This window comes from Meriones unguiculatus, chromosome 15 (assembly GCF_030254825.1).
Source record: "Meriones unguiculatus strain TT.TT164.6M chromosome 15, Bangor_MerUng_6.1, whole genome shotgun sequence".
NCBI lineage: Eukaryota > Metazoa > Chordata > Mammalia > Rodentia > Muridae > Meriones > Meriones unguiculatus.
In genome coordinates this window covers 567,081-594,556 of record NC_083362.1, presented here as the reverse complement: position 1 = coordinate 594,556, position 27,476 = coordinate 567,081, and the positions used below count along the sequence as shown (strand labels likewise).

The following is a 27,476-nucleotide window of genomic DNA, read 5'->3' as shown; positions in this document are numbered from 1 at the left end:
GCAAACACCGGTGTGAGTGTGGGCGTGTGGGCACACCCAGCCCCTCCTGGCCCCTCTCGGCCCGCAAAGGAAATCGCTGGCCAGGGCCTGGCGGGAAAAAGGGATGTCGCTTGGCGATCTGAGCGCGACCCCCGAGGACACAGGGTCATCCTCTGAGCTCCACAGACTCGTGTGCGGGCGTGAGCACACTCACATGAGGGTCGTGTCTCGGTGAGGGGTGGTGAGGGGTGGTGAGGGGTGGTGAGGGATGGTGAGGGGTGGTGAGGGATGGTGAGGGGTGGTGAGGGGTGGTGAGGGGTGGTGAGGGATGGTGTCTCGGTGAGGGATGGTGAGGGGTGGTGAGGTGTGGTGAGGGATGGTGTCTCGGTGAGGGGTGGTGAGGAGTGGTGAGGGGTGGTGAGGGGTGGTGAGGGATGGTGTCTCGGTGAGGGGTGGTGCGGCCGGTGGAGCGCCCCACTGTGTTCACCGACCTGCAGCACCCGCTAAGAGCCCAGCACCATCCCTGGGTCTTGAACTGTGTAGGGGCCGCACAGCCACTGCGCACTGGGCACGTGCACACTCGTCTCCCGGCGGTGGTCGTGACGTGAGCCGCTGTCTGTCCACACCTCTCTGCCCTTGTCTGTCTGTCCACACCCCTCTGTCTCTGTCTGTCTACACTCCTCTGCCCCTGTCTGTCTGTCTGTCCACACTCCTCTGCCCTGTCTGTCTGTCTGTGCACACTCCTCTGCCCCCTGTCTGTCTGTCTGTCTGTCCACACCCCTCTGCCCCTGTCTGTCTACACTCCTCTGCCCCCTGTCTGTCTGTCTGTCTGTGCACACTCCTCTGCCCCCTGTCTGTCTGGCCATCGAGGCGGTCGAGGTCCCAGGCCTGGTCTTTATGTGGTTTGGGTTCCAGGTCCTTGTGCTTGCAAGGTAAGGTTTGCTGACGGCGCCCACAGCTGCTTCTTCATTTTCACAGGGAACTGAAGGCGGCTGAGCCTGTGATCCACGGTAGCCGGGCGGCTGAGCCTGTGATCCACAGTAGCTGGGCGGCTGAGCCTGTGGCCTGGAGGTAGCCGGGTGGCTGAGCCTGTGATCCACGGTAGCTGGGCGGCTGAGCCTGTGGCCTGGAGGTAGCCGGGTGGCTGAGCCTGTGATCCACGGTAGCTGGGCGGCTGAGCCTGTGGCCTGGAGGTAGCCGGGTGGCTGAGCCTGTGATCCACGGTAGCTGGGCGGCTGAGCCTGTGGCCTGGAGGTAGCCGGGTGGCTGAGCCTGTGATCCACGGTAGCTGGGCGGCTGAGCCTGTGATCCACGGTAGCCGGGCGGCTGAGCCTGTGATCCACGGTAGCTGGGCGGCTGAGCCTGTGGCCTGGAGGTAGCCGGGCGGCTGAGCCTGTGATCCACGGTAGCTGGGCGGCTGAGCCTGTGGCCTGGAGGTAGCCGGGTGGCTGAGCCTGTGATCCACGGTAGCTGGGCGGCTGAGCCTGTGGCCTGGAGGTAGCCGGGTGGCTGAGCCTGTGGCTTGGAGGTAGCCGGGGCGGCTGCGACCCACGTGGACTTGCCGGCCTCAAGATTCTACTTTCCGACCTGCGCTGTCGGGGAACAGAAGCAGCGAGGCGGCAGGGCAGCAGCAGATGGCGCTGTGGGGCCGCAAACGCAAATGTGAGCTCCACACTGCTGTCGGCGTGCGTGCGCGAGGGGGGAGGATGGGTGGCAGGGGGGCACTCGTCCTTCTCTCTGAAGGGACACAGAGGGTTGTCAGCGACCTCCAGGCCATACCGCCTGAGTCAAGACGGCTTCCTACCTCACAGGCCCGGCTGACATCCTGGCTCTGTCCCGTGCCACACAGCCACACAGCCCCCTCTGGCCCCTGCCCCACGGCTCCTCTGTCCCCAGATGAGACAGTGACTCTCTGAAGTTTGATGGGAGCCAGACTTGCCGCCCCACCCCTGTGGGTGGACATTCCAGTGAAGCTGGAGGCAGCAGCTTTGAAGCTAGGCTCTGGATACAGCTAGCTCCACATGGCCTGTCTCCCGCCCCTGCCCACCCGCCGCTCCCATCCCGGTCCCCAAGGCACCAACAAGTCTGGGTCCCAACGCCCCACCCTCCCCAGACATAGGCATTAGCACCGGCACAGGATGACAGGTCTTGGGTAGGACCGTGGGAGGCCAGCCGCCGCGGGCTGAGGGGCTGCGTGCCCTGACCCCGGCTGCTGAGCGTGCCCGGCCTGTGTGCCCCGCTGAGCGTGCCCTGACCCCGGCTGCTGAGCGTGCCCGGCCTGTGTGCCCCGCTGAGCGTGCCCTGACCCCGGCTGCTGAGCGTGCCCGGCCTGTGTGCCCCGCTGAGCGTGCCCGGCCTGTGTGCCCCGCTGAGCGTGCCCTGACCCCGGCTGCTGAGCGTGCCCGGCCTGTGTGCCCCGCTGAGCGTGCCCTGACCCCGGCTGCTGAGCGTGCCCGGCCTGTGTGCCCCGCTGAGCGTGCCCTGACCCCGGCTGCTGAGCGTGCCCGGCCTGTGTGCCCCGCTGAGCGTGCCCTGACCCCGGCTGCCGAGTGTGCCCTGACCCCGGCTGCCGAGTGTGCCCGGCCTATGTGCCCCGCTGAGCGTGCCCTGACCCCGGCTGCTGAGTGTGCCCGGCCTGTGTGCCCCGCAGAGCGTGCCCTGACCCCGGCTGCTGAGCGTGCCCGGCCTGTGTGCCCCGCTGAGCGTGCCCTGACCCCGGCTGCCGAGTGTGCCCTGACCCCGGCTGCTGAGCGTGCCCGGCCTGTGTGCCCCGCTGAGCGTGCCCTGACCCCGGCTGCTGAGTGTGCCCGGCCTGTGTGCCCCGCTGAGCGTGCCCTGACCCCGGCTGCCGAGTGTGCCCTGACCCCGGCTGCCGAGTGTGCCCGGCCTGTGTGCCCCGCTGAGCGTGCCCTGACCCCGGCTGCTGAGCGTGCCCGGCCTGTGTGCCCCGCTGAGCGTGCCCTGACCCCGGCTGCTGAGCGTGCCCGGCCTGTGTGCCCCGCTGAGCGTGCCCTGACCCCGGCTGCTGAGCGTGCCCGGCCTGTGTGCCCCGCTGAGCGTGCCCTGACCCCGGCTGCTGAGCGTGCCCGGCCTGTGTGCCCCGCTGAGCGTGCCCTGACCCCGGCTGCTGAGCGTGCCCGGCCTGTGTGCCCCGCTGAGCGTGCCCTGACCCCGGCTGCTGAGCGTGCCCGGCCTGTGTGCCCCGCTGAGCGTGCCCTGACCCCGGCTGCTGAGCGTGCCCGGCCTGTGTGCCCCGCTGAGCGTGCCCTGACCCCGGCTGCTGAGCGTGCCCGGCCTGTGTGCCCCGCTGAGCGTGCCCTGACCCCGGCTGCTGAGCGTGCCCGGCCTGTGTGCCCCGCTGAGCGTGCCCTGACCCCGGCTGCCCGGCCTGTGTGCCCCGCTGAGCGTGCCCTGACCCCGGCTGCTGAGCGTGCCCGGCCTGTGTGCCCCGCTGAGCGTGCCCTGACCCCGGCTGCTGAGCGTGCCCGGCCTGTGTGCCCCGCTGAGCGTGCCCTGACCCCGGCTGCTGAGCGTGCCCGGCCTGTGTGCCCCGCTGAGCGTGCCCTGACCCCGGCTGCTGAGCGTGCCCGGCCTGTGTGCCCCGCTGAGCGTGCCCTGACCCCGGCTGCTGAGTGTGCCCGGCCTGTGTGCCCCGCTGAGCGTGCCCTGACCCCGGCTGCTGAGTGTGCCCGGCCTGTGTGCCCCGCTGAGCGTGCCCGGCCTGTGTGCCCCGCTGAGCGTGCCCTGACCCCGGCTGCTGAGCGTGCCCGGCCTGTGTGCCCCGCTGAGCGTGCCCTGACCCCGGCTGCTGAGCGTGCCCGGCCTGTGTGCCCCGCTGAGCGTGCCCTGACCCCGGCTGCTGAGCGTGCCCGGCCTGTGTGCCCCGCTGAGCGTGCCCTGACCCCGGCTGCTGAGCGTGCCCGGCCTGTGTGCCCCGCTGAGCGTGCCCTGACCCCGGCTGCTGAGCGTGCCCGGCCTGTGTGCCCCGCTGAGCGTGCCCTGACCCCGGCTGCTGAGCGTGCCCGGCCTGTGTGCCCCGCTGAGCGTGCCCTGACCCCGGCTGCTGAGCGTGCCCGGCCTGTGTGCCCCGCTGAGCGTGCCCTGACCCCGGCTGCTGAGCGTGCCCGGCCTGTGTGCCCCGCTGAGCGTGCCCTGACCCCGGCTGCTGAGCGTGCCCGGCCTGTGTGCCCCGCTGAGCGTGCCCTGACCCCGGCTGCTGAGCGTGCCCGGCCTGTGTGCCCCGCTGAGCGTGCCCTGACCCCGGCTGCTGAGCGTGCCCGGCCTGTGTGCCCCGCTGAGCGTGCCCTGACCCCGGCTGCTGAGCGTGCCCGGCCTGTGTGCCCCGCTGAGCGTGCCCTGACCCCGGCTGCTGAGCGTGCCCGGCCTGTGTGCCCCGCTGAGCGTGCCCTGACCCCGGCTGCTGAGCGTGCCCGGCCTGTGTGCCCCGCTGAGCGTGCCCTGACCCCGGCTGCTGAGCGTGCCCGGCCTGTGTGCCCCGCTGAGCGTGCCCTGACCCCGGCTGCTGAGCGTGCCCGGCCTGTGTGCCCCGCTGAGCGTGCCCTGACCCCGGCTGCTGAGCGTGCCCGGCCTGTGTGCCCCGCTGAGCGTGCCCTGACCCCGGCTGCTGAGCGTGCCCGGCCTGTGTGCCCCGCTGAGCGTGCCCTGACCCCGGCTGCTGAGCGTGCCCGGCCTGTGTGCCCCGCTGAGCGTGCCCTGACCCCGGCTGCTGAGCGTGCCCGGCCTGTGTGCCCCGCTGAGCGTGCCCTGACCCCGGCTGCTGAGCGTGCCCGGCCTGTGTGCCCCGCTGAGCGTGCCCTGACCCCGGCTGCTGAGTGTGCCCGGCCTGTGTGCCCCGCTGAGCGTGCCCTGACCCCGGCTGCTGAGTGTGCCCGGCCTGTGTGCCCCGCTGAGCGTGCCCTGACCCCGGCTGCTGAGTGTGCCCGGCCTGTGTGTGCCCCGCTGAGCGTGCCCTGACCCCGGCTGCTGAGTGTGCCCGGCCTGTGTGCCCCGCTGAGCGTGCCCTGACCCCGGCTGCTGAGTGTGCCCGGCCTGTGTGCCCCGCTGAGCGTGCCCTTTTGTCCCGGCTCCATGGTTGCACCTGGACCGTGGAGAGGCGAGGAGGTGCTGAGAATCCCCACTTCGCTGTCTGAGGGGCGGCAGAGCTGTGCAAAGGCCGTGTCTCACCCGGACACCAACAGTCCCGTGTTCTGAGGCAACTGAGCCAGGCTCGAAGCCTACACACCCCAAGGCTATCAAGCCTCACAGCTGATACAACCAAGGACGTGAAGACAAGCCAGGACCCTATCACACCCCTCAGGTGGACCCCGCCCCTTCCACCCAGTCCTAGCCAGGGCCAGCATGGGGCCATGCCGAGAGAGCCAGAGATGCAAGTGTGACAGTGCATGTTGAAGGACTCCAGGTGTCCTGTGTAAAATGCTCCTCTCCATGTCCTGCGCGGGCGCTTAAGTCACCAGAAAGTCTAGTTTGCAAGAAGATCACCTCTGAGCTCACGTTGGTACCACACCCAAACTCCACATGACCCGGAGTCTGTCTTTCTACCTGTCTGTAAGCAGCTACATCCCTGGCTCAACCGGCCCTACGGGATTCAGGATCCAACCTCACTATCGAAAGAAACTGAGCTCAGGACGGTGGAGCGATGACTCAGTGTGAGTGTGTACTTCTCTTTCATGGGACCCAAGTTTAGTTCTTAGTATCCATATCAGACAGAGCCCTCTTGTGGCCTTTATGGGAACTGCATTTATGTGCGCATACACATCTCCACCGTCACACACAAACATGCACACATACATATAAATTAAAATAAAATAAATCTTAAAAAAAAGAAATTAAGGCTCAAGACTAAAGAGCTGATTCTGTGGGGAAAATATGAGTTCTGGTACCAATGTCCCAGAAAATTCTAAAATGTTCTCTTTTAACATAGTCTCTCCAGGACCTGTTCTCCAGAACTCACTGCCAAAACCTCGATGATTCCCATTCCACTTTCATGATTTTTTATTTTAATTAATTAATTAATTAAATTTACATTCTGACTGCAGTTTCCCTCCCACCCTCCTCCCAGTCCTTTCCCCACACCCATCCACTCCTCCTCAGAAAAGTGAGGCCTCGCACGGATGTCAGCCAGCCTTGGCATACCAGTTTGCAGTTAGACTCGGCGCATCGCCTATTGAGGCTAGATGGGGCAGCCGAATAGGGGGAGGGGTCCCAGAGAAGGCCCCGCTCCTGCTGTTAGGAGTCGCATGTGAAGAACAGCCACGACTGTGATTTATCTACAGAGGGCCTAGGTCAGTAACTTTCATGACTTAAAAAAAATCCTCACTAAATAGCCAGCCATCTGTTTGTTATTTCCTAACACCAACCTGTGGACATACATCTGTGTTGTTTCCTTTATTTCTTTTCGGAACGGTGAGCCGTGGGCTTAACACCTGTTCTACGACTAGATCTGCTCTTAGCCCTATACTCACTTGGCTGTTGAACTTGTTTGTTTTGAGATGGGTCCTCATCACACAGCCTAGGCGCAGAAAACATAAATAAAGAGGGGAAGGAGGTGGTAGCATTCCTGGGTGCCCAGCGAAGGCTGGGTGTGGCTCAATGGTAAGCTACTGGCCTGGGACCCCCAGTGAGGGCTGGTGCCTCAGTGACAGGGCACTTATTGCCCAGCTTGTAGGGACTCTGGGCTCCATCTCCTGAACCATCACAATACAGGGAGATACAGTGTCCTCCACAGTTGCTATGGCAACCCCATAATGGTGGCGCCTGTGTCAGGCAAGGTCTATCCTCAGAGGCCCCACCCTCCTGTGGTCAGCAGAGGCTCCCCGAGAGATTCCTGCTTGCTCAGCCAGCTTCGGACCCCTGGGGTCCATCCTGGAAGGGCCTTCAAAGGCCTTGGCCATTCTTGAGTGGGTGCCAGGACAGAATCTGCTCTCGGAGGCCATTCAGCCAGCCACACGGGTGGAAAGAATGCCCCGCTCTCTTAACTGCCGCCCTCCTGATTTATACTTGGGACCACTGTCCGAAGGCCCCCAGCAGATGGATCCTGAGTGGAAAATGAGAGGCCTAGAGCCAGGCGTCTGGCTGGGCTAATTATCCCCAATGAGATACAGCTGGTTGGCGGAGCGGGCTGAGGCCCGGGGCAGGGCCAACCCTTTGCCCTAGCTCTCTGGGGGCCCAGAGGCCTGTCGGGGGTTGCACCCGTCACTTACCAGGTCTGGTCAGGGTTCACCAAGCAATCTAGGAGATCCAGTTTAGCCAGTTTATAAGAAAAACAGAAAAATGGCCTTGGTCTTGGCTTTGCTTCTCCCTGAGCCACGCCAGTCCCTAAGGGGCCGAGGGACCACTGAAGGCTGGACCTGCAGGTAGGCTTGTTGAAGCATCAGAAGACTGGACAGGGACGCAGTGCCAGCTTTGGCCACGTGGGGACAGAGCAGTACAGCAGCCGTCACGGGGCCTCAGGCTGGTTCTCTGTGCATCCTGGAGTTGGGGAGACCTGATGCTGTCCTACACTAGGCCTACAGCGGGAGTCAAGAGGCCACTGAGCAGAGCCCCGCCCAAACCTCACTGGGCCAGTAGTTAGCTCACTGAGGAGCCTGACAACTTGTTCTATCCCAGGGAAGGAGAAGAAAAAAAAAAAACAAACCAAATTGTCCTCTAACCTCCACATGCGTGCACGCGTGCATGCACACACACACACACACACACACACACACACAGAGGTGATACATATTTTTAAGTATCTGGTGTTCTGAAAGGACCTTGGGCTATCGCTGTCTGAGACTTTAATCATGTGTCACTGAGCTGAGACCACATAGCCAGGTTGGAGTAGCATGGGAGAGGAGGCAGCATCAGCAAAGGCTCTGTATCCAGAGGAAGCGGGAGGGACAGCAGGAAGAGAAGTTCTTAAACCGTTGTTATTGTTTTGCAAAACTGAGGATTGAACCCAGGATTGAACCCACGATACTAGGCAGGTGCTCTACCACTGAGCCACACCCCAGCCCCTCACTGGGGGATTCTAGGCAGGAGCTCTACCACTGAGCCACACCCCAGCCACTCACTGGGGGATTCCAGGCAGGGGCTCTACCACTGAGTCTTGCCCCAAGAACTCAATGCAGTTTTCACTGGTTTTATTGATCTCCACTGCACTCAGGCTCAGAAGCGGATAAGAAGAATGAAGAGTGAGGAAGGTACCCTTCCTACATGAACCTGCTCTTTAACCCGTAGAATCCCTTTTGACATCTGCATTGGCTGCCCAGTGTCCCCAGTGAGCCAGAGCCCTTGCAAGATGGCAGGCCTACCTGTCAGAATCGCAAGGAAGGGTGTCAGGGATCGCCTGAGGCTCCCACTCCCTGTAACTTTGGCTCTGTCTTGTTTGGGACACAAACAGGTTTGACAAGTCCTCAGCAGTCTACACAGGGCTCAGTTCCTGACTTCTAGGAAAGCCAATCTTAGAAAGCAAGGGGGAGCCAGGGCTGAAGGGGAGGAAGGACTCTTCTCTTGAGAACTGCTCCCTGACCCCAGATCGCAAGCTGCAGGCCACTGGGTCCTCCCTTGACCCCTCTCCTAAGGAGTGAGAACACCAAGGGTCCCTCCTTCCTACGTCTGTCTGTCCAACTATTTATGTGTCTCTCCTTTGCTCTCCCTCCCTTCCCCCTCTCTCCTCTCTTCTTCTCCTGTTGCTTCCTTTTTTGAAGATAGGATCCTCTAGCCCAGGCTGTCCTCAAACTCGCTATCTTCTTGGACTGAACACTCTGAATGTGTGAGCCAAATCTTTCCTCTCTGAAGCTGTTTTCTCAGATGTCTTGTTACAGGAGAAAAAATAAAATAAAATAAAATAAAATAAAATAAAATAAAATAAAATAAAGTAAAAAAATGGGAAGGCAGTGAAATGGCTTAGGAGGTAAAGGCACTCGGTCCCAAGCCTGAGACCTTAGTTTGATCCCCAGGACCCTGATGGTGGAAGGAGAGAAACCCCCCCCCCATGTCCTTTGACCCCTCCGTGTGTACACTCTCCCTCACATACACTGAAGTGACTCATATTTTCCATCATCACTGTGCAGGTTTAAGTATGACACACACAGGCTGTGGGACCTTTGTCAAGAGTTCCCGGACTCTTCTCCCGTCCTCCTGCTGATCTTTCCACATCCTCAGTGCTGTCTTTGTGGGCAGACGGTTTTAATCAGGATGAGCTCCCCCGTAGCCCTGCCTAGCCCATCTTTGCTGCCATGCGTGCGAGTGGAGAGCTCTCTGCCTACCCTTTAAATTCCCAGAATCCTTTCCTCCTCTTGGCCCAGCTTCTCCTGCCAGATTTCGCCCTGTCGTTGCCCCCTCCACCCAGCTTCGTTCGGTCCTCACGATTGCTGCACATGGACAGCCCTGTCTCGTCCAGGCGACTCGGAGACGCTAGGTGCTCAATAAAAGCCCCGTCAGCGAAGGCAGTGCCCTGGGACCCAGACGGGCATTAAAACTGTCCATTACTCCTAAACACCAGCTCATCAGGAACAGCTGAGCGGAGCAAGGGAACCAAGCGTTTTGGAAAAACTAGCAGGGGAATGTTTAGTGTCTTCCCAACCACAGCGCTAACCACGCAAACATGCCCCAGACAACGTCTCTGTCATTTATTCCCACTTCAGCCCAAGACTGCGGGTGATGGAGACCACTTCCCTGCCTGCGCCAGCCAGGACAGCCCTGCCCCCACCCCACCCCACCCGGCCTCGGCTGACTGCAGGTGAGGCGCGCCTCCTAGTCCTTCTCCTCGCCATGCGTGATGACGTAGCATAGATTCCTGTAGTCCAGGTTGCCACACACATCTGGCGGGAAAGCCGCAAACATCTGCTTGACCTGGGAGTGGGAGCAAGAGGGTCAGGTTAAATGGGGGGGGACAGGGGACCCACAGGAATGACCCCAAAGCCCTTGCTCACCTCCTCCTCACTGAACCGGTCAGCCTGGGTCATAAGCTTCTCCTTAATGCTGTTGGGAGAGAGAAGCCATCGTGTTGGGAGCGTGGCCTCTCGGACCCGAGATTCCTAGGGGGCTCCACCAGCCTAGAGCAGCTATTTGGGCCCTAACTGCTTCTCTTACAGTCTATACTCAACAACCGGGGACAGAACGGAATAATCTTGAGACTCCAACGTGACATGGAAGCCACTGAGATCACCATGCTGTGCTAACCATCAGCCTTAGGCTCCTGAAAGAGCTCCTACGTCTTCTGTCTGGGGGTGGAACCCAGGGCCACGTAAGGCGTTCTACTGCCTCTCACTGAGAGATTCTAGGCAGGGGCTCTACCACTGAGCCACACCCCAGCCCCTCACTGGGGGACTCTAGGCAGGGGCTCTACCACTGAGCCACACCCCAGCCCCTCACTGGGGGATTCTAGGCAGGGGCTCTACCACTGAGCCACACCCCAGCCCCTCACTGGGGGATTCTAGGCAGGTGACCACTGAGCTACACCCCAGCCCCTCACTGGGGGATTCTAGGCAGGGGCTCTACCACTGAGCCACACCCCAGCCCCTCACTGGGGGATTCTAGGCAGGTGACCACTGAGACAAACCCCAGCCCCTCACTGGGGGATTCTAGGCAGGAGCTCTACCACTGAGCCACAGCCCGGCTCCTCAGTAGGCATTCTAAGCAAGTGCTCTACTCTCTGTCCTCTTTGATTTCTGTTTTGAGACATCTCACTAAGTTTCCTAGGCTGGCCTTGAACTCACGATGAAGCTCAGGCTGGTCTGGGATCTCCTGCCTCAGCTTCTGGAGTAGCTAGAATGGCCAGCCTGTCCTTCATCTTGTCTTTTCCTTGATGCTTCTTCCAGCTTGTGGTTTTGGCTGTTTGTGTTTAGCTTCCAGCATTTCCCAGACTACATCATGCTGTTCAAGGACAGGAACATCATGGGAAGTCGTGGCCCAGTCTTCTCATGGGTCTCTTTAGACCTTGATTTCTCATAAGAATCTCCTCTCTCCAGGGAGAAGCTAAGGCGTGGTCGGGCACATGACCTGCCAGCCATCTAGAGGGGGCTGTGGTAGGGCTGGGCCTGATTGCTTAGGATCCAGGAGAACAGTGTTGGAGGTGAGGCCTGTACCCAGCTCTGCATGATAACTTACATCCCTTGCCACTGCCGAGGGGTTTGCAGGCCTTGAGGGGCGGCTGTGGGCAAGCATTAAGTCAGAGAGCTAAGCCTCTGCGCTCAGGGTGTCCTCTGGCGCCAGCGGTGCAGGCCCTGGTTAGAGCGACACACATTTTCCACTGTTTGTTACTAAGGGGCAGCCACAGTTTCCAGGGTGCCAGAGCCGGGGACTCGCATAGACTGTTTCAACCAGAGCTGCTTCTGTGGCCTGTCTGGCCAGCAGCTCTGTCTTCCAGGTCCCCACAGCCTGGGACTATTCCTTCCATTCCCAAAATGAGTCCCACCCCCACCGCAGCCAGAGAGGGGATGGTCCGTGTCATGCCCGGCCTTCTCCTGGTACCACAGTAGGTCCTCAGGACTCAGCAAAGAGTCACAGGGCCCCGAGGATGGGGTTTCAGCTTGAGGTACCCTTGGCGCTTTGGCGGCCCCTCCGCACTCCAGGGAGCACAACTCACAGTCTTGGACGGCACCTATCAGGTCCCATCTGCCCCCTCCCCGCCCAGAGCTGGAAGCTCCGATGGGTGGCCAGACCCATCAGCCACCGCTAAAGAACGGCTGTCACTGGTTACCAGCCTGTCCCTCAGAGGAAGGGGCATCTCACCAGCCAGGGCTACCTAAGCTCCAGCGAGGACCCGGGGAGCCATCTTGGAGGTTGGCCCAGCTTCCAGGGACCTGTGTTGGCTGCTGCGCCCTGACTTTGGCTCTTGTCCCTCCTGCTCTCCCTAGGAACTGTTCCCATGTGTGTGGGACAGGCCACCACGGCTGAACCCACCTCTGTGATGCCAGCCCAAGGGCCTGCAGGACAGCTGCCCACAGCCGCCTCCCACGAGGGCATCCCGAGCCAAGCTGCTCATGGATGTCGCCATCTCTCTAAACCCTGGGTTCCACTGGCCCTGGCTTCTGGATCTTTGCTGGACAGTCCTTCCTTTCCACCACCCCCTCATATCCATGGGCCATAAGCTCCTCCCCTCTTCTTCCTCCTCTTCCTCCTCCTTTTCCTCTTCAACTTCCTTCTCCTCTTCCTCCTCTTCTCCTCCACCTCCTCCTCTTCCTCCTCCTCTTCCTCCTTCTCTTCTTCAACCCCCTCCCTGTCCCTCCTCCCTCCTCCCCCTCCCCTTGGTCCTCCTTCCTCTCCTCTTCCCTTTCTACCTTCTCTCCCCCTCCTCCTCCTCCAGGCTCCAGGTTTTCATCTTCCCCAGCCACCTCAGTAGCCAATACACACTACCCCCTGATCCACCCTCTCCCTTCCCACATCTAGAATGCCACGCCCACCCTACATTGACGACTCTGTGCTTCTCCTTCAAGGCCCACCCACACCTCTCCATCTCTAACATCCCTTGGGCATCCCTTGGCCCATGCCACACTGCCCAGCCACTTGCAGACATAGGGAACCAGGGGGACAACGAGGCCTGGGAGGGAGGGAGTTTGTCCCAGGGGCACTGTGCTGGTCTGGGGCAGGGGCCTCCAGCTGCCGGGTGGACGCTACGCCTGCTCAGCTGAGTTCTGAGGGGAGAGGAACAGGGCTGACACCATCCCGGCACACCGCAGCTACAGTCCTTGGAACTTACACGTCAGCCTTGACGAAGCCCTTTCCCTCGGTGTCAAACACCTTGAAGGCGTGCAGAATGGTCTCTTCCGGGTCCGTTCCTGCAGGCAGCACACGTAGACGGGAAAGGGTGGTGAGTGGCAGGGACAAGGTAAGACGGTAAGGGAGGGGAAGGTTTCCAACTCCCACTGAGCCACACCCAGCCCCTCACTGGGGGACTCTAGGCAGGTGACCACTGAGCCACACCCCAGCCCCTCACTGGGGGATTCTAGGCAGGTGACCACTGAGCCACACCCCAGCCCCTCACTGGGGGATTCTAGGCAGGTGACCACTGAGCCACACCCCAGCCCCTCACTGGGGGATTCTAGGCAGGTGCTCCACCACTGAGCCACACCCCAGCCCCTCACTGGGGACTCTAGGCAAGGGCTCTACCACTGAGCCACACCCCAGCCCCTCACTGGGGGACTCTAGGCAGGGGCTCTACCACTGAGCCACACCCTAGCCCCTCACTGGGGGATTCTAGGCAGGGGCTCTACCACTGAGCCACACCCCAGCCCCTCACTGGGGGACTCTAGGCAGGTGACCACTGAGCCACACCCAGCCCCTCACTGGGGGATTCTAGGCAGGGGCTCTACCACTGAGCCACACCCCAGCCCCTCACTGGGGGACTCTAGGCAGGGGCTCTACCACTGAGCCACACCCCAGCCCCTCACTGGGGAATTCTAGGCAGGGGCTCTCCACTGAGCCACACCCCAGCATCAGAATAATTTACTTTGGTAAATTTTCTTCAAAGCCACTAGTGTGGTGCCGTGGGAAGCGTCTGAGAGCCTGGAGACCTCACAGAGCCGAAGCGGACTGCACCCGCCCAGCATTTACTCTGCTCTTCACTCTCCTGACAATTTCCCCATCTCAGATGTGAAGAAACAGAGACACGGAGATGCTAGGCCACTTGTCCGCTGTCTCAAAGCTGAAATTAGTAAATGCTCAATGGGATCTGAGGGCAAGAGAGCAACCGTGAGATTCATTCCTGATTAAGTTCTACACGATGGGGGCTGTGGAGACGGCTCAGAGGTGAAGAGCACTGGCTGCTCTTCCAGAGGTCCTGAGTTCAATTCCCAGCAGCCACATGGTGGCTCACAACCATCTATAATGAGCTCTGGTACCTTTTTCTGGCGTGCATCTGTAGATACATACAGAACATCATATACATAAATAAATCCTTTTAAAAAAAGTTCTACATGATGGCTGTGGTGAAGGAAAAGAACTCTGATCTTGGGGGCTGATGCTTGAGCTCACTGGAGAAGTCTTCAAGACTGAGCCACTTAGGACAGGTGGTCGATGGGGGGTGATGCAGCTGGAATAGTTCCTGTTGCCATGCTGTGGTTTTACAGAAAGCAGTTATCAAAAGAAGTGATTTAGTCTAGGGGTATGGCTCCATGGCAGAGCCCCTGCCTAGAATCCCCCAGTGAGGGGCTGGGGTGTGGCTCAGTGGTAGAGCCCCTGCCTAGAATCCCCCAGTGAGGGGCTGGGTGTAGCTCAGTGGTAGAGCCCCTGCCTAGAATCCCCCAGTGAGGGGCTGGGGTGTGGCTCAGTGGTAGAGCCCCTGCCTAGAATCCCCCAGTGAGGGGCTGGGGTATAGCTCAGTGGTAGAGCCCCTGCCTTGAGTCCCCCAGTGAGGGGCTGGGGTGTGGCTCAGTGGTAGAGCCCCTGCCTAGAGTCCCCCAGTGAGGGGCTGGGTGTGGCTCAGGGGTCACCTGCCTGGAGCCCCCCAGTTAGAGCAGCAGTACATCAATAGTGTGTCTGGTTAGCGTGTGAAAGACCCTAGGTTCTTCCTCAGAACAAAAGAGGTTAGGTAGAAGTTGTGGGAGAGAAAAAGAGGGGAAAGAGGAGGAGGAAAGAGACAGAAGGGACTCTGGTGCCCAGAGAGCTTCAATACGCAGGCCTCTCTGTGTTGATGGGGAAACTGTGGCTCAGAGAGAAGGACTCAGAAGGCCTCTGAGTACCTACACGACAGCAGGTCACCTGACACTACTCGGTCCTTTTTCCTCATCGTGATGTCCCAAACATGGCTCAGTGTGGGTCTAGAAAGCCCTTTCCTCCCTTCAGCCCTGCACTGTCCTGGGGTCAAAGGTTGTTTGTCACACGGTATACAGGACCAGCTGGCTAATGGCTGCTAATGGCCTGAAGTTTTATTTTGTTTTGCTCCATTTTTGTTTTTTTGGTTTCTATTGACTGCCATGTAGCCCAGGTTGTTCTAGAACTTGCTATATAGCTGAGGTTGTCTTTGAACTCCTGATCCTCCTGCCTCCCCGATCCCAAGTACTGGGCTTATAGGTGTGTGCATCTTAATGACCAGGCTTTGAAGAATCCCAATGAGTCAGAGCTACAAACCCATCGCTGCTGCCAGCCAGCTGCAGCCCCACAGCTTCGCGGGCAGACTAAAGCCTCTCTGAGCCTCACTGTCAGGCTGCACATCAGACCTGTGTGTCTGCCCTGCAAGAATATGCTGGCCTCTGTGTGTCCCTGTCACACTGCTGGCCCTGGGGATGAGGGTCCATCCCTCTAAGCAGGGCTAGACTCGGGGTGCCTTGCCCAGGTGGGCTGAGCAGCAGAGCTGGGGCAATGCTAAGATGGAGAGGGGTGCAGGGTTCTGTCGGCGGCTGGGGAGTCTCCAGGGACACGGCCCCTGGGTCAGTTAGCCAAAGGCCCACTGTGTCTCTCTGGAGAGCCCTGGCGGCTGAGGCAGCCTGCAGCTGTCCCTACCACCTTCCTGGATTTGGTTAGCCGGGCAGTGGCTCCCTCACCTCAGCCAGCCACTCCCTGCCTCATCCCGGAGAGGGCCTCTGCTCTGGGGCCCGCATGACCCATAAAAAGCCCCGTGAGTGGCTGCCTGCCATTGCAGGAAGCCAGAGGACAGTCTTGTCTCAATTAACGGCCATGACGGTGCCTGTCCAGCGCGGCCCTCCCACTGCCAACCTCTCACACAGCCCTGGACAAGTTTGCATGACAGGCCCAGCTGGAGCCCCAGGCCTGGAGGCCCAGCAAAGATGAGAACAAGCTGCAAGCCCTCAGTCATCACTGTGACTTAGCCCGTGAGCCTCACTCCTCAGTCTCCTCAAGTGCAAGGCCACCATCACAGCTAAAGGTGGTGCCCTTCCTGCTCACCCTCAATAGACAAGTCACATCAGGATGAAGACGCCATCCTCTGGTTCTTCTGCTGGGCTAGACTTCCAGCCCCTCACTGGGGGATTCTAGGCAGGGGCTCTCCACTGAGCCACAGCCCTAACCCTGTGTGGACTAGTCTAGGCAGGGGCTCTCCTAATATACCAAGGCATGTAAAGCAAATCAGCTCACCTGTGAGAGAGGCCAGATCACTCCCTCACCTGTGAGAGAGGCCAGATCTTAAGAGTGAGGGCTGAGGCAGCCACAGCCCAGAATGTCCCATTCGTTTACAGGGAGCTCCCAGGATCAAGAGAGGGTGAAGAGAGATGACCCGTCTTCTAAGCCTCTCGGGAGTGTGTGGTTAGAACTGGGTCTGTTTAAGTTCTCCTTTGGGGGGTACCTAGGGCTCAGGTATCACTGAGCTGCCTCTGGTTCTTCACAGCTGGGGGCTGTGGGACTCCACAGCAGGCCATGCTAAGCAGCCTGTCTAGTGATGGAGCCAGCCTCAGCTGGTCTCAGAAACCCCATTCCCTTTTACCAATGCTCTGCCTGCGTCACCATTGGCAGAGGCCGGACAGGCAGGGCAGGTGGTAGAAGGGGAAACAAGAGTGGACAAAGGAGCAGGTGGAAGGAAGAGCTTGGAATGAAGGGGGAAGGGTGGGGCCTGATCCCAGGTGAGTGGACAGGACACTGTGGACAGTGGGCAGAGGAATTATAAGGGAGAGGTCACTGCAGTGAGGACACTGTGCGTGCAGAGGTGGAAACTGAGGCAGGGTCCAGGACTGCGCACAGCCAGGGGACAGTGTCTGGGAGCCGAGCTTCCATCTGTGGTTATGTAAACACAAGGGCCATGCCCCGGAGCCCCTCCCCAGGCCCAGGAGAACCCCTCACCCTTGAGCTTCTCCCCAAACATGGTCAGGAAGACTGTGAAGTTGATGGGCCCCGGAGCGCCCTTCAACATGGCTTCCAGCTCCTCGTTCTTGACATTTATGCGACCTGGAGAGGGAAGGGAGGATGTGAGGGGCCTGGGGGACACGGCCTGGAAGAAGCCGAGGAGCGTCCAGCCCACATCCACCCGGCATTGCCCGTCTATCGGGGAGTCTTCAGGCCATTACCCTCGGCCCCCTGCTCACCCCTCAAGCTTCCTACAAAGCAGAGCAAGCCACTCTGCAGATTTAAACCAAACAAAACCAAATGAAAAACAAAGACAGACAGAGGCTGGGACAAGTGGGGAGGCCTGGGGGCCTCCGGTCTCGGGTGCTGCTGGACACAGGGACCCCGGGTTCTGCAGGGTCCCGGCGGGCGCTCTGCTTCCCAGACACCCAAACCTCAATCGTGCTGTCTCAGCTAGAGCACCCCAGCTTCTCCCCAATCCCAGCGCCTACTGCTCTGTTTTGAGACTGTTTTGTCGTGTAGTCCAGACGCTCACTTGGAAATCCACCTGCCTCAGCGTGTGAGCGCAGAGAAGCAGCCCTGTGCTGCTGACCTCTCGCTAGCCCAGGGTCTAGGCACAATGTCAAAAGTGATCTTAGGGGCCGGGGCGATGGTTCAGCGGTCAAGAGCACTGGCGGCTCTTCCAGAGTCCTGAGCTCAATCCCCAGCACCCACATGGAGGCCCACAACCATCTATAGTGAGGTCTGGTGCCCTCTTCTGGCAAGCAGGTGTACATGCAGGCAGAACACTGCACAGAATAAATAAATTTAAAAGAGAAATAAACGTTTTTATGATCTTTAAGTGTCTTCCCCTAGCCCCATGTCCTCCCTCACCGGAAGCCTTCCCCTCCATGGGACTCTTCAGCTCTCAAGCCCCTCCTTCCTCCTACCTCAGTCATCAGCTAAAAGCTTCCCCACCACGGCTTTACCCAGGGCAGCGAAGGTGTCCCTCAGGTCCTCCTTGTCTATGAAGCCATCGCGGTTCTGGTCCATGATGGTGAAGGCCTGATGGAGACACTGGCTCTGAGCGGCCAACCCAGACCAGCTGCCCCTCCCCATCCCCCAGACTGTCCATCCGCACTGCATCATGGGAACTGTGGTCCACCCTCCCTGAGCCCCTGCCCTGAGTGCTTTAGGACTCCACACAGCGACTCAGAGAGGGAAACTGAGACTCAGAGAGGGAAAGTGGGACTCAGAGAGGGAAAACGGAAGCTGAGTCTTGGAGATGGAAACGGGCTCAGAAAGGGACAGGCTGGTCCACGGTCCTGCAGCGGGCAGAGGCTGGGCAGGCGGCAACTGCCTGTGTGAGGACAGAGGCAGCCAGGAGGGCCCCGTGGGCCACTGCGAGCCCCTGGGAGACCTCCTTGGTTCCCAGTGAGCTCTGATGGTCCGGCGTTATTATCGTCAACTTGACCGGACTTAGGGTCACCATGGAAACTGGGCACGAAGAGGTGGGCAGCCTCCTGCAGGAAGGGCGGCGCCTCCTCTGCGGTTCCGACCAAATGACGAGGAGCAGCAAGGGACAGCGCCCCTCTCCCCGAGACCAGCTCTTCTGCATCCTCGCCTTCCCCAGGCCTGGCTGCACCCCCAGACTGTGAGCCTGACCAGCCCGTCCCCCCTCTCGCTCACCCACCAACCTCTTTAAACTCCTGAATCTGGGACTGGTCGAACATGGAGAAGACGTTGGAGCTGGCCGTGCCCTCTGCCCGCTTCCGGGCTCTCCTTGGCGCCTGTGGACAAGAGGGGGCTGCGGCCACGGCGTCTCCCTGAGGCCGGCCCCGTTCCCGCGCCACTGCCTTCCTCCGACACCTGTGTCACACCGACCGTACAGCCACGCGCCGTGCCCGGCTCCCGAAGCAGGGCCAGCTGGGCACGCTTCCATCTCCAGCCCCTGTGGGCTTCCTGACCTCACCCTGCCACCCAGCTCACCTGCTGTCCACCAGCTAAACGCCTGCAGGGTGCTCTGTCCACCCTCAGTCCTGCCAGCTCTGATCCTGGACCAGACCCCAGACATCCATCCACTCACCTGGGTTCTGCCCAACCCCGCTCTGCATGCCCTCTACCCACAGTGTCCGCTCCCGTCACCCCAGAATGGCGCACTGTGTGTGCGTGTGTGCATGTGTGCGTGTGTGCATGTGTGTGTGTGTGCGTGTGTGTGTGTGCGTGCGTGTGTGTGTGTGTGTGTGTGTGTGTGTGTGTGTGCGTGTGTGTGGCACCCTGATGCTGGGCCATCTCTCTGCTTGTTTTGAGACGGAATCTCTCACTGGCGGGAGCTTGCCTGCTCGGCTAGGCCAGCTGCAGGGACCCGACGCCTGGGTCCCAGTGCTGGTACCTCCCCGGCACTGGGATTAGGAGCCCACCATGCCACCTCCAACTCTTTTTTTCCCTGTTGGGTTCTGGGAATCAAACTGGGGACTCTGTTTAAGGAGGAGGGTATCCACACAGCAATCCCAGGCCCTTGATGTCAGAGAAGAAAAAGGCCCTCCCCCGCCTCCAGCAGCCCCCCCACAGCAGCCCCCCCCCGCCTCCAGCAGCCCCCCCACAGCAGCCCCCCCCCGCCTCCAGCAGCCCCCCCCACAGCAGCCCCCCCCGCCTCCAGCAGCCCCCCCACAGCAGCCCCCCCGCCTCCAGCAGTCCCCCCACAGCAGCCCCCCGCCTCCAGCAGCCCCCCACAGCAGCCCCCCCGCCTACAGCAGCCCCCCACAGCAGCCCCCCCGCCTACAGCAGCCCCCCACAGCAGCCCCCCCGCCTACAGCAGCCCCCCCCGCCTACAGCAGCCCCCCCGCCTACAGCAGCCCCCCCACAGCAGCCCCCCCCTGCCTACAGCAGCCCCCCACAGCAGCTCTCTCCCCTGACAGCAGTCTCCTCCCCCCACCCCCCACCTCTCACCCCTCCAGCAGTCCCCCCCACAGCAGCCCTCTCCCTCCTAAACCTTGCTTAGCCCCTATGGGGGGTTTCCCCAGCCCCCCCAGCACCTGTGTGGTCCCCCAGCCCCACCGGCTCCCTCTCCCCCTCCCTCTCCCCAGGCCTCCGGGCTGTCAGGAGCTCCTACTGAATGCCAGTCTCCTGAGGCCCTTTGAAGGGGGAGGGGGCTGCTGCAAGCGGAGGAAGTGTTTATAAATCCCTTCAGACAGCACAGAGAAAGGCGCCCTGTGGAGCTCAGCGCACAATTACACGTGCGTTGCCTCTGATTAATAAGGAATGATTGCTTCCCTCGTTCTCAGGGCTTTGGCACCCCCCAACTCCCCCCCACCCTTGCACATACACATACACACATGCACATACACACACAGGCACACACACACAGACACACACACATACACACACACACACACACACACACACAGACACACACACACACCTATTCTTTAAGTCTCCATCTCCCTGCTTAGATTGACCATTTTTATAACACAGGGTCTCATGTAGCCCAGGCTGCCCTCAAACTCACTATGTAGCAAAGGATGACCCTGACTCTCTGATCCTCGTGTCTCTAAGTGCTGGTGTGGCATGTGTCACCATGGCCGGTTGCTGAGGATGGGAGGCAAGGCCTCATGGGCTCAGCCAGGACTCTGTCAACTAACCCACACACGCGGACCGGGGCTCTCCCTTCCTCCTTCCCAAAGAGCTTATAGGACGGTAGGAGGCAGGCACTAACAGGTGGGAGAAGGCCGGCCAGGGGCTGGTCACCAGGGGCTGGAGCACGGGCCTGAGAGGGCCCCCCGACTCTAGCATGTCACGGTTTGGGCGCCCGCCTGGCAACAGGAATGGCATCCCCCAGCCAGCACGGAGCCCTCGATTCTATGCAGCCCATAAGGACAATTGCTCATCTTTCCACACTGCTCTTCATCCCCCAGACCCTCTGTGCAATCAAAGAACACCACCAAATCCGAACCCACGCGGCTGGGTAGACAGCTCGGCCTGCAGAGCTGTCATGCTTTCCAGATGGCCTGGGAGGTCTGAGAAGCAGAGCCCACGCAGAAAGGACATGGAGGCCTGTGCCTGTAAGCCAAGTGCTGGCGAAGGGGGCACGGGAGCCCGGGCTCACTGGGCACAGCCACGCCCTTAGTTCCAGCACTCCCGGGGCAAAGGCAGGCAGACCTCCAAGGTCAAGGCCAGCCTGGTCTACAGGGAGAGTTCGGGACAGCCAGGCTGCACAGAGAGACCCTGCCTCGAATAACCAAGAACAAACAAGCCAGGACACAGGAGCCTTTCCACGCCGCTGCACACACCGGGACAGATGCAAATGCACACTACACACAGAAAGAAGCCACGCGGGTGAGACTGGACATGCGTGAGACTGCTTCCCCAACAGAGACAACAGGGTCGGACCAGGTTCTGGCATCCAAGTCAGAGCACTCGTGGCTGCCAGGGAGGGAAGAGGCCCGCAAGGAGAGCCTGAGCTGAGGGAGGAGGCCAGGGCTGGGGTGGAGCCCCACGGGGACTGGGGGGTGCAGGGAGGGCGGGCCCAGCCTACCATGGTGTGACGAGCTTTCCAGAGCTGCGGCAGGTCTGGGAGAGCTCGGGGTGGCTCTTTAAATAGTGCTCCTCCAGGCACCGTCCAGGCCTAAATACTTTGGAAGGTGACCAAGGACTGGATGAGGGGCATTCAAGCTGGGCATCTCCCTGTGGGAGTGGGTGGCAAAGGCTGTCTAAGCCGAGGATCTCCGCCGTCCCTGACCCACCAGTGTGGACGCTGTCTAAGCCGGGGATCTCCGCCATCCCTAAGCCAACAAGGGCCGTGGACCAGGAAGCGGGCTCCTGGCCAAGGACCCGAGAGCCAGCCCATGCCAGCTAGCAACTGGGAAGGCCTGGCCTTGGACCTGGGAGGGTCAGGGCAGCTCCTGGAGCAGAGGCGCCGTGCCAGCTGGGGAAACTGAGAGGGAAGATGGCCACATCCCTTGAATTTCAGGGTTCTGGGATGCTAGCCCTTGCGTGGGAACAGTGGGGTGCTATGACGCTCTGGCCTGCCCTGCCCAGGGTCCCTCAACCCCCTCACTGAGTCAACCTCCAGTATTCTAAGACTCATACCGAGTCTACAGATACTCAAGTCCTTTGTATGTACGGGAGGCGCTGTCAGCCCAGGTCTGTCGGAAGCTGTGCTGCTGTGTGATTGCCTATTCCTTTACTTACTTATTATTGGTCTCTGGTGCTGGGGACTGAGCTCGCAAGTGTCCTCGGCAGGCAAGAAGCTCTCCTGCTGCCCCACGCTTCGTCCTTGCCTGATCCTTCCGAGCCAGCGCTCAGGAGGCGAAGGCAGGACGGCCAGGAGGTGAAGGGCGTCTTGGCAAATCCAAGGGCAGCCTGGGCTACATGAGGGCCCGTGCACAGCTGGAAATCTGTCAGGGCTTGCGTAGAAGCCACCAGCGAGGGGTGAGGTATAGCTCGATGGTAGAGGACTTGCTTAGCATGCACAAGGTCCTGGGTTCAATCCTCAGTACAACACACACACACACAGGCAGGGCTACAAAAGAAAATGCACAGAGCAGTGTTGAGAGAGCAGAGGGAGAATGACAAAGGTTGTGTACACACATACACACACACACACACACACACACATCTCCCAGATAAGGATCCATCCAAACCAAGCAGAGCCCACACCTGTTGCCAGCAGCCTCCTCGGGTGACCAGCATAGCCCTGGCGGCCCCAGCTCAGCCCAAAGGCAGCCCAGTCCCCAGCCAAGTCGGCTGCGTGGGAAACCACTTGTGAGGGGCTGCCAGGGCGAGGGCTTGGCTCGGGCCCACGCAGCCATAGTCCCCAAGAGCGGGTGAGCTTAGCTGTCCCCGGAGCTGGCCTCAAGCCTGCAGGCCTGGTACGGCTGATCCCTGCCTTGACAAGAGAGAATGTGATACCAATCAAACCAAGAGTGGCTGACATTTATAAACCAGAAGGTCACGCAAGGTTCTAAAACAGGAGTCAGAGTCAACGCGCGCGCTCTCTCTCCTCTCTCTGTCTCTCCTCTCTGTTTTTCTGTCTTTCTCTCCTCTCTTCTCTATCTCTCCTGTCTCTCTCTCCTCTCTTCTCTCTCTTTCCTCTCTTTCTGTCTCTCTCCTCTGTTCTCTCTCCTCTCTGTCTCTGTCATCTCTGTCTTTTCTCTTCTCTCTCCTCACTCTTTGTCTCTCTCTCTCCCCTCTCTGTCTCTTTGTCTCCGTCTCTCTCTCTCTTTCAACAAAGTCTCATTGTGTAGTCCTGGCTGCCTGGAAGCTTACTACATAGGCCAGGCTGGCCTTGAACTCACTGAGAATGAACTGCCTGCCTCTGTCTCCCAAGGGCTTTGTTTAAAAGTATGCGCTATTATACCCTGCCAGAGTTAATCATTAACCCACTTTCCAAGTGAGGAAATTAAGGGGCCAGGGGGTTAGGTCACACATACACACCCCTACAACTCCTATGGCGGGTAGGAAGAAGTATTGCTAAAGAGAAAGGCTCTTTGAAATGGATTCATAAAGAAGCTTCTATAAACCCTCCTCTCCTTATGCCTGTGTCTTAATCTTTTGGTACTAAAGCTGGCCCTGCCCACTTTCCCTGGCCTTCTACACTTCCAGCCCCTCACTGGAGGATTCTAGGCAGGTGACCACTGAGCCACACCCCAGCCCCTCACTGGGGGATTCTAGGCAGGTGACCACTGAACCACACCCCAGCCCCTCACTGGGGGATTCTAGGCAGGGGCTCTACCACTGAGCCACACCCCAGCCCCTCACTGGGGGTTCTAGGCAGGGGCTCCACCACTGAGCCACACCCAGCCCTCACTGGGGGACTCTAGGCAGGTGACCACTGAGCCATGCTTGCATCCGTTTGCTGGAGAACTATGGCTGATTTTCTACCGTGGGTCGTGCCCCCTCCCCTGGTTGGGTGGCTCTAAGCAAGTGCTCTACCGTGGAGCCACACCTGTGTCCCCTCACTGGCCCTCCACCCGCCAGGTCCTTCCGGGCCACCCTCGGAGAGACTCCTGGTCACCCTCACACAATCCAGGTGCATAGCCCCACCTACGGAAGGGGACCTGGACTCCAGGATTACCCCAGAGCAGACCGACGGGTGGGCAGGCAGGCTGTGTGTCTGGAACAGGTGCACTGTGCACATGGCACAAGGGGCTCTGTCTGTGCCAGCTGCGGGGGTACCGTCTTTCCTTGCCAGGTCATAAGCCTCACCCTGGCGCCTCCCGGCTCCGGGCTCAGCGAGGGGGACAATGATGGCATCCGGCCCCTAGCCGAAAAGCTCAGGACAGCTCTGAACAAGCAGAATACACACACCCCAGCCAGGGGAGCAGAGAAAAACAGCCTCCACCAGCGTCGTGTAGAGGAGGGAGAGAGGTCTCCGGGGAAGGCTCGCCTGGAAAGGGTGACAGCTGCTGTCAGACCAGCCAGGAGCAGTGATTCCCTTTCAACCTTCACCCTTCCTCCCTCTCCCTCCCCCGCCCTCGTGTGTGTGCGAGTGTGTGTGGGTGTGTGTGCACGAGAGTGTGTGTGGGTGTGTGTGCACGAGAGTGTGTGTGTGTGTGTGCGTGGGTGTGTGTGCACGAGAGTGTGTGTGTGCGTGGGTGTGTGTGCACGAGAGTGTGTGTGTGTGTGTGTGTGCACGTACGCGCGCGTGCTCGAAGGTCAGAGGTCAACTGCAAAGGTTCCTCAGGAACTGCCCACCTATTACTTTTGAGACACAGTCTCTCAGTGGCTTTGAACTAGCCATCTGGACTAGGCAAGACGGCCAGTGAGCCCCAGTGGGCCTCAGCGCTGAGCTTACAAACGCGTGTCACCACGCCTGCTTTTTCACATAGGCGCTGGGGAATCAAACTCAAGTCTCAGGTTTGCATGGCAAGCACTGAATTCTGTCCTAACCACCTGCTCAATTTGTACTTATAACTCCCCAAGGTCAAGCTACCCTAGTCTCCCCACTTCAGCCTCGGCCAGTCCCACCACGCTGACATCCACTGTTCCTCAAAATCTTCTTCCTTCCATACACAGTGGCCCAGGCCTGTCATCCCAGCTAATTAGAAGACTGAGGCAGGCACATTATGAGTTCAAGACCAGCTTGTGTTACATAGGGATTCATGCCTGACTGGGCAAGTTAGTGAGAGGTTGTCTCAAAATGGAAAGGAAGGAGGGAAAGAAGGAAGGAAGGAAGGAGGGAGGGAGGGAGGGAGGGAGGGAGGGAGGGAGGGAGGGAAGAAAGGGAGGAAGGAAGGAGATGAAGGAAGGAAAAAAATCAAGGAAGGGAGGGAAGGAGGGAAAGAAGGAAGGAAGGAGAAGAAGGAAGGGAGAAAGGGAGGGAGGAAAGAAGGAGAGGAAGGAAGAAAGGAAAAGAAGTGAGGGAGGAAGGAAGGGAGAGAGGGAAGGAGGAAGGGAAGGAAGGAAAGGAGGGAGGGAGAGGGGAAGGAAGGAAGAAAGGAAGAAGGAAGGGAGGGAGGAAGGAGGGAGAGGAAGGAAAGAGAGGAAGGAAGGAAAGAGAAGAAGAAAGGAAGGAAGGAAGGAAGGAAGGAAGGAAGGAAGGAAGAAGGAAGAAGGGAGGGAGGAAGGAGGGAAGGAGGGGAGAAGGGCAGGAGATACAGCTTGATGGCAGCATGCTGGCTTCAGGGCCCTGTGCACACACAGCCTCCCATGTGTCACTTGTCTGACTGACTTTCTGCTCTGCAAGAGTCAAGGAACCCATCTGAGTCTGCCATTGTCAGGGCATCAATGCGTGAAATGTTGAGAGCTGTTTTAGAGGGTGGCGGAAGTACTGGGTTAGGAAGCCCAGCTCCTGGAGGTGAGCTGTGTGCTGAGGATGTGACGAGAAGGGAAGGAAGGTGTTAACAGTTAAGATAGCTCACTTCCACTGAGCCACACCCAGCCCCTCACTGGGGGACTCTAGGCAGGTGACCACTGAGCCACACCCCAGCCCCTCACTGGGGGATTCTAGGCAGGTGTTCTACCACTGAGCCACACCTAGCCCCTCACTGGGGGATTCTAGGCAGGGGCTCCACCACCGAGCCACACCCCAGCTGCCTTTTTATTGTTGTTTGCTCGTGTGGTTGATGTCCTTCTTAGCTTTAACTGTCCTGGAGTCTCAGCTGAGGACCGCATAGGCCAGATGGGCCTGTAAGGTCACTGGTTATTAAATGATGTAGGAGGGTCCAGCCCATTGTGGGTGCCATTCCCGGGGCAGGCAACTCTGGGCTGCAGAAGAAAGCTAGCTGAACATGAGCTGGTGAGCAGGCCAGCCAGCACCTTCCAGCCTGGTTTCTGATCCCTCTCGCTGCCTGACTTCTCTCAGAGATAACTGTGACCTAGAAGTGCAAGCCTTTCCTCCCCAGGCTGATATCAGTCAGGACCAGAACGGACATCAGGACATCCCTGAGAGCCAGGACCTCACGTAGCTCAGGCTATCCTTGAGCTATGTAGCCAAGGATGACTTGATCCCCTGATCCTCCTGCCTCCCCTCCTGAGAGCTGGGATTACAAGTGTGCACCGCCTAGCTGGCTCCCTGATTCCTGTTTGGAGCCCTGTGACTGGATGCCCAGCTCCTGCCATCATGAATAGGAGCCCACCTCCCTCCCATGCCTCCCACCCTGAGGGACCCACATATCCTGAATCTCTCCTAAGGTGGTCTGTCACCAAGGTGGGGAGAGTAACCGACACCATGCCCGTGGCCTTTCCCCACTCACGCCCAGTGACAAAGAGCTCACTGCCCGAGCTCATGACCAAGGCTACTCAGACCCAGATGCCCAGTGTCCACTGGGAGGGAGGACTCACGCCCAGTGACCCCAAGGTTGGGAGCATCTCACAGATCTAGTTAGACAGTGTCAGTGTGTTGTGCCCCCGTCCCTGTGCCCTATGTCTGGAAAAAAGAATGTGACTCTAAACATAAGGGACCAGAGAGAATGCCGCTGGCCACCCCAAGGAGCCCTGTGGGCAGGGGTCCCCACTGTGCTGGAACACCGTGGCCATGGGGAGCTGTTTGTGGGCCAGGAAGAATGGTGTGTTTTGTTTCTAATGTTCTAGCACATCCACCAAAGGTGTGAAGTCACGTAGCATGAGGGGTCATGGTCAAAGGGGGAGACATGGATCATGGAAGAGGAGCCCCCAAGGCCCTCGGAGAGCTGGCTGTGGTGGTGTCTCAGGAAGCTGAGGAGGAGGATCAGGAGTTCAAGGCCAGCCTAGGTCACACAGCAAGGTCCTGCCTCAAAAAAATAAATCACAACAATAATCCATGGCTGAGGAGATGACTCAGTATGAGTTTGGTCCCCACAGAGACAAAGCATGCTTATCCCAGCTGGAAAGAGAGTCGGGCAGGCTCCTAGGCCCTGCTGGTCAGGCAGCCAGGCTGCATCAGCTACAGGCCAAGGGAGAAACTCAAAGAGCAAGATGCTGAGTTACTGAGGAAGGCACCCAAGGCTGACCTCTGACCTCTGCACACGTGCGTGTGCACACGCACACACATCCCCACAAAGAATCCAGAGAGGAGCTTTCAGGCCCGGTTTCCAGCCCCCATGCTTTTGGTTTGGACTCCCCAGGGGCTCAGAGTGGTGGCTAATCCTGCCCCTTGCTCCTTGAAGCGCCAGCCCACAGCTATTTTTACAGCAGGATGTGTGCGGCCACAGGCCCTTTGAACAGACCCCTCTTGCGTGTTTCTGTGGTATGTACATCCTGGCTTGGCCCACCCTTGTGTGGCCGTGTCTATAAAACAGGCATGAGGCATGCTGGGAGACATTCTTCTGGTTTTAAAGGCTGTCTTGCCTATTCTAGGGAGAAGA

At 59.6% G+C, this 27,476-nt stretch overlaps 2 protein-coding genes across 4 annotated transcripts in view; one reads left to right on the top strand and one right to left on the bottom strand.

The window, feature by feature from the left end:
• Positions 1-2,000: 2,000 nt before the first annotated feature.
• LOC132648080 (fibrous sheath CABYR-binding protein-like) lies at positions 2,001-4,953 on the top strand. Its single transcript, XM_060368563.1, has 2 exons — positions 2,001-2,062; positions 2,136-4,953. Exons 1-2 carry the CDS (start codon positions 2,001-2,003, stop codon positions 4,951-4,953), a joined length of 2,880 nt encoding a protein of 959 aa, XP_060224546.1.
• A 4,639-nt stretch (positions 4,954-9,592) lies between these two features.
• Positions 9,593-27,476, bottom strand: part of Myl10 (myosin light chain 10) — a 56,382-nt gene continuing 38,498 nt past the window's right edge. For 2 of the 3 annotated variants that reach the window (XM_060367900.1, XM_060367901.1), the window contains 5 exons: positions 18,390-18,482; positions 17,682-17,757; positions 16,711-16,815; positions 12,680-12,758; positions 9,593-9,831 (listed from right to left, as the gene is read on the bottom strand). In XM_060367900.1, the coding sequence (XP_060223883.1) occupies positions 9,609-9,831; positions 12,680-12,758; positions 16,711-16,815; positions 17,682-17,757; positions 18,390-18,482 (576 nt within the window). In that variant the 3' untranslated portion in view covers positions 9,593-9,608. Of the gene's footprint in view, positions 9,832-9,911; positions 9,961-12,679; positions 12,759-16,710; positions 16,816-17,681; positions 17,758-18,389; positions 18,483-27,476 lie in introns of all 3 variants that reach the window. The other variant, XM_021651483.2, reaches the window with a different exon arrangement.

What these genes read in the sequence shown, in the direction of transcription:
- LOC132648080 (XM_060368563.1), top strand. Translation starts at nt 2,001, where the DNA reads ATGGCCTGTCTCCCGCCCCTGCCCACCCGCCGCTCCCATCCCGGTCCC. An exon ending in GGTCCCCAAGGCACCAACAA is followed by an intron (nt 2,063 to 2,135) that starts GTCTGGGTCCCA and finishes GGTCTTGGGTAG; the next exon opens with GACCGTGGGAGGCCAGCCGC.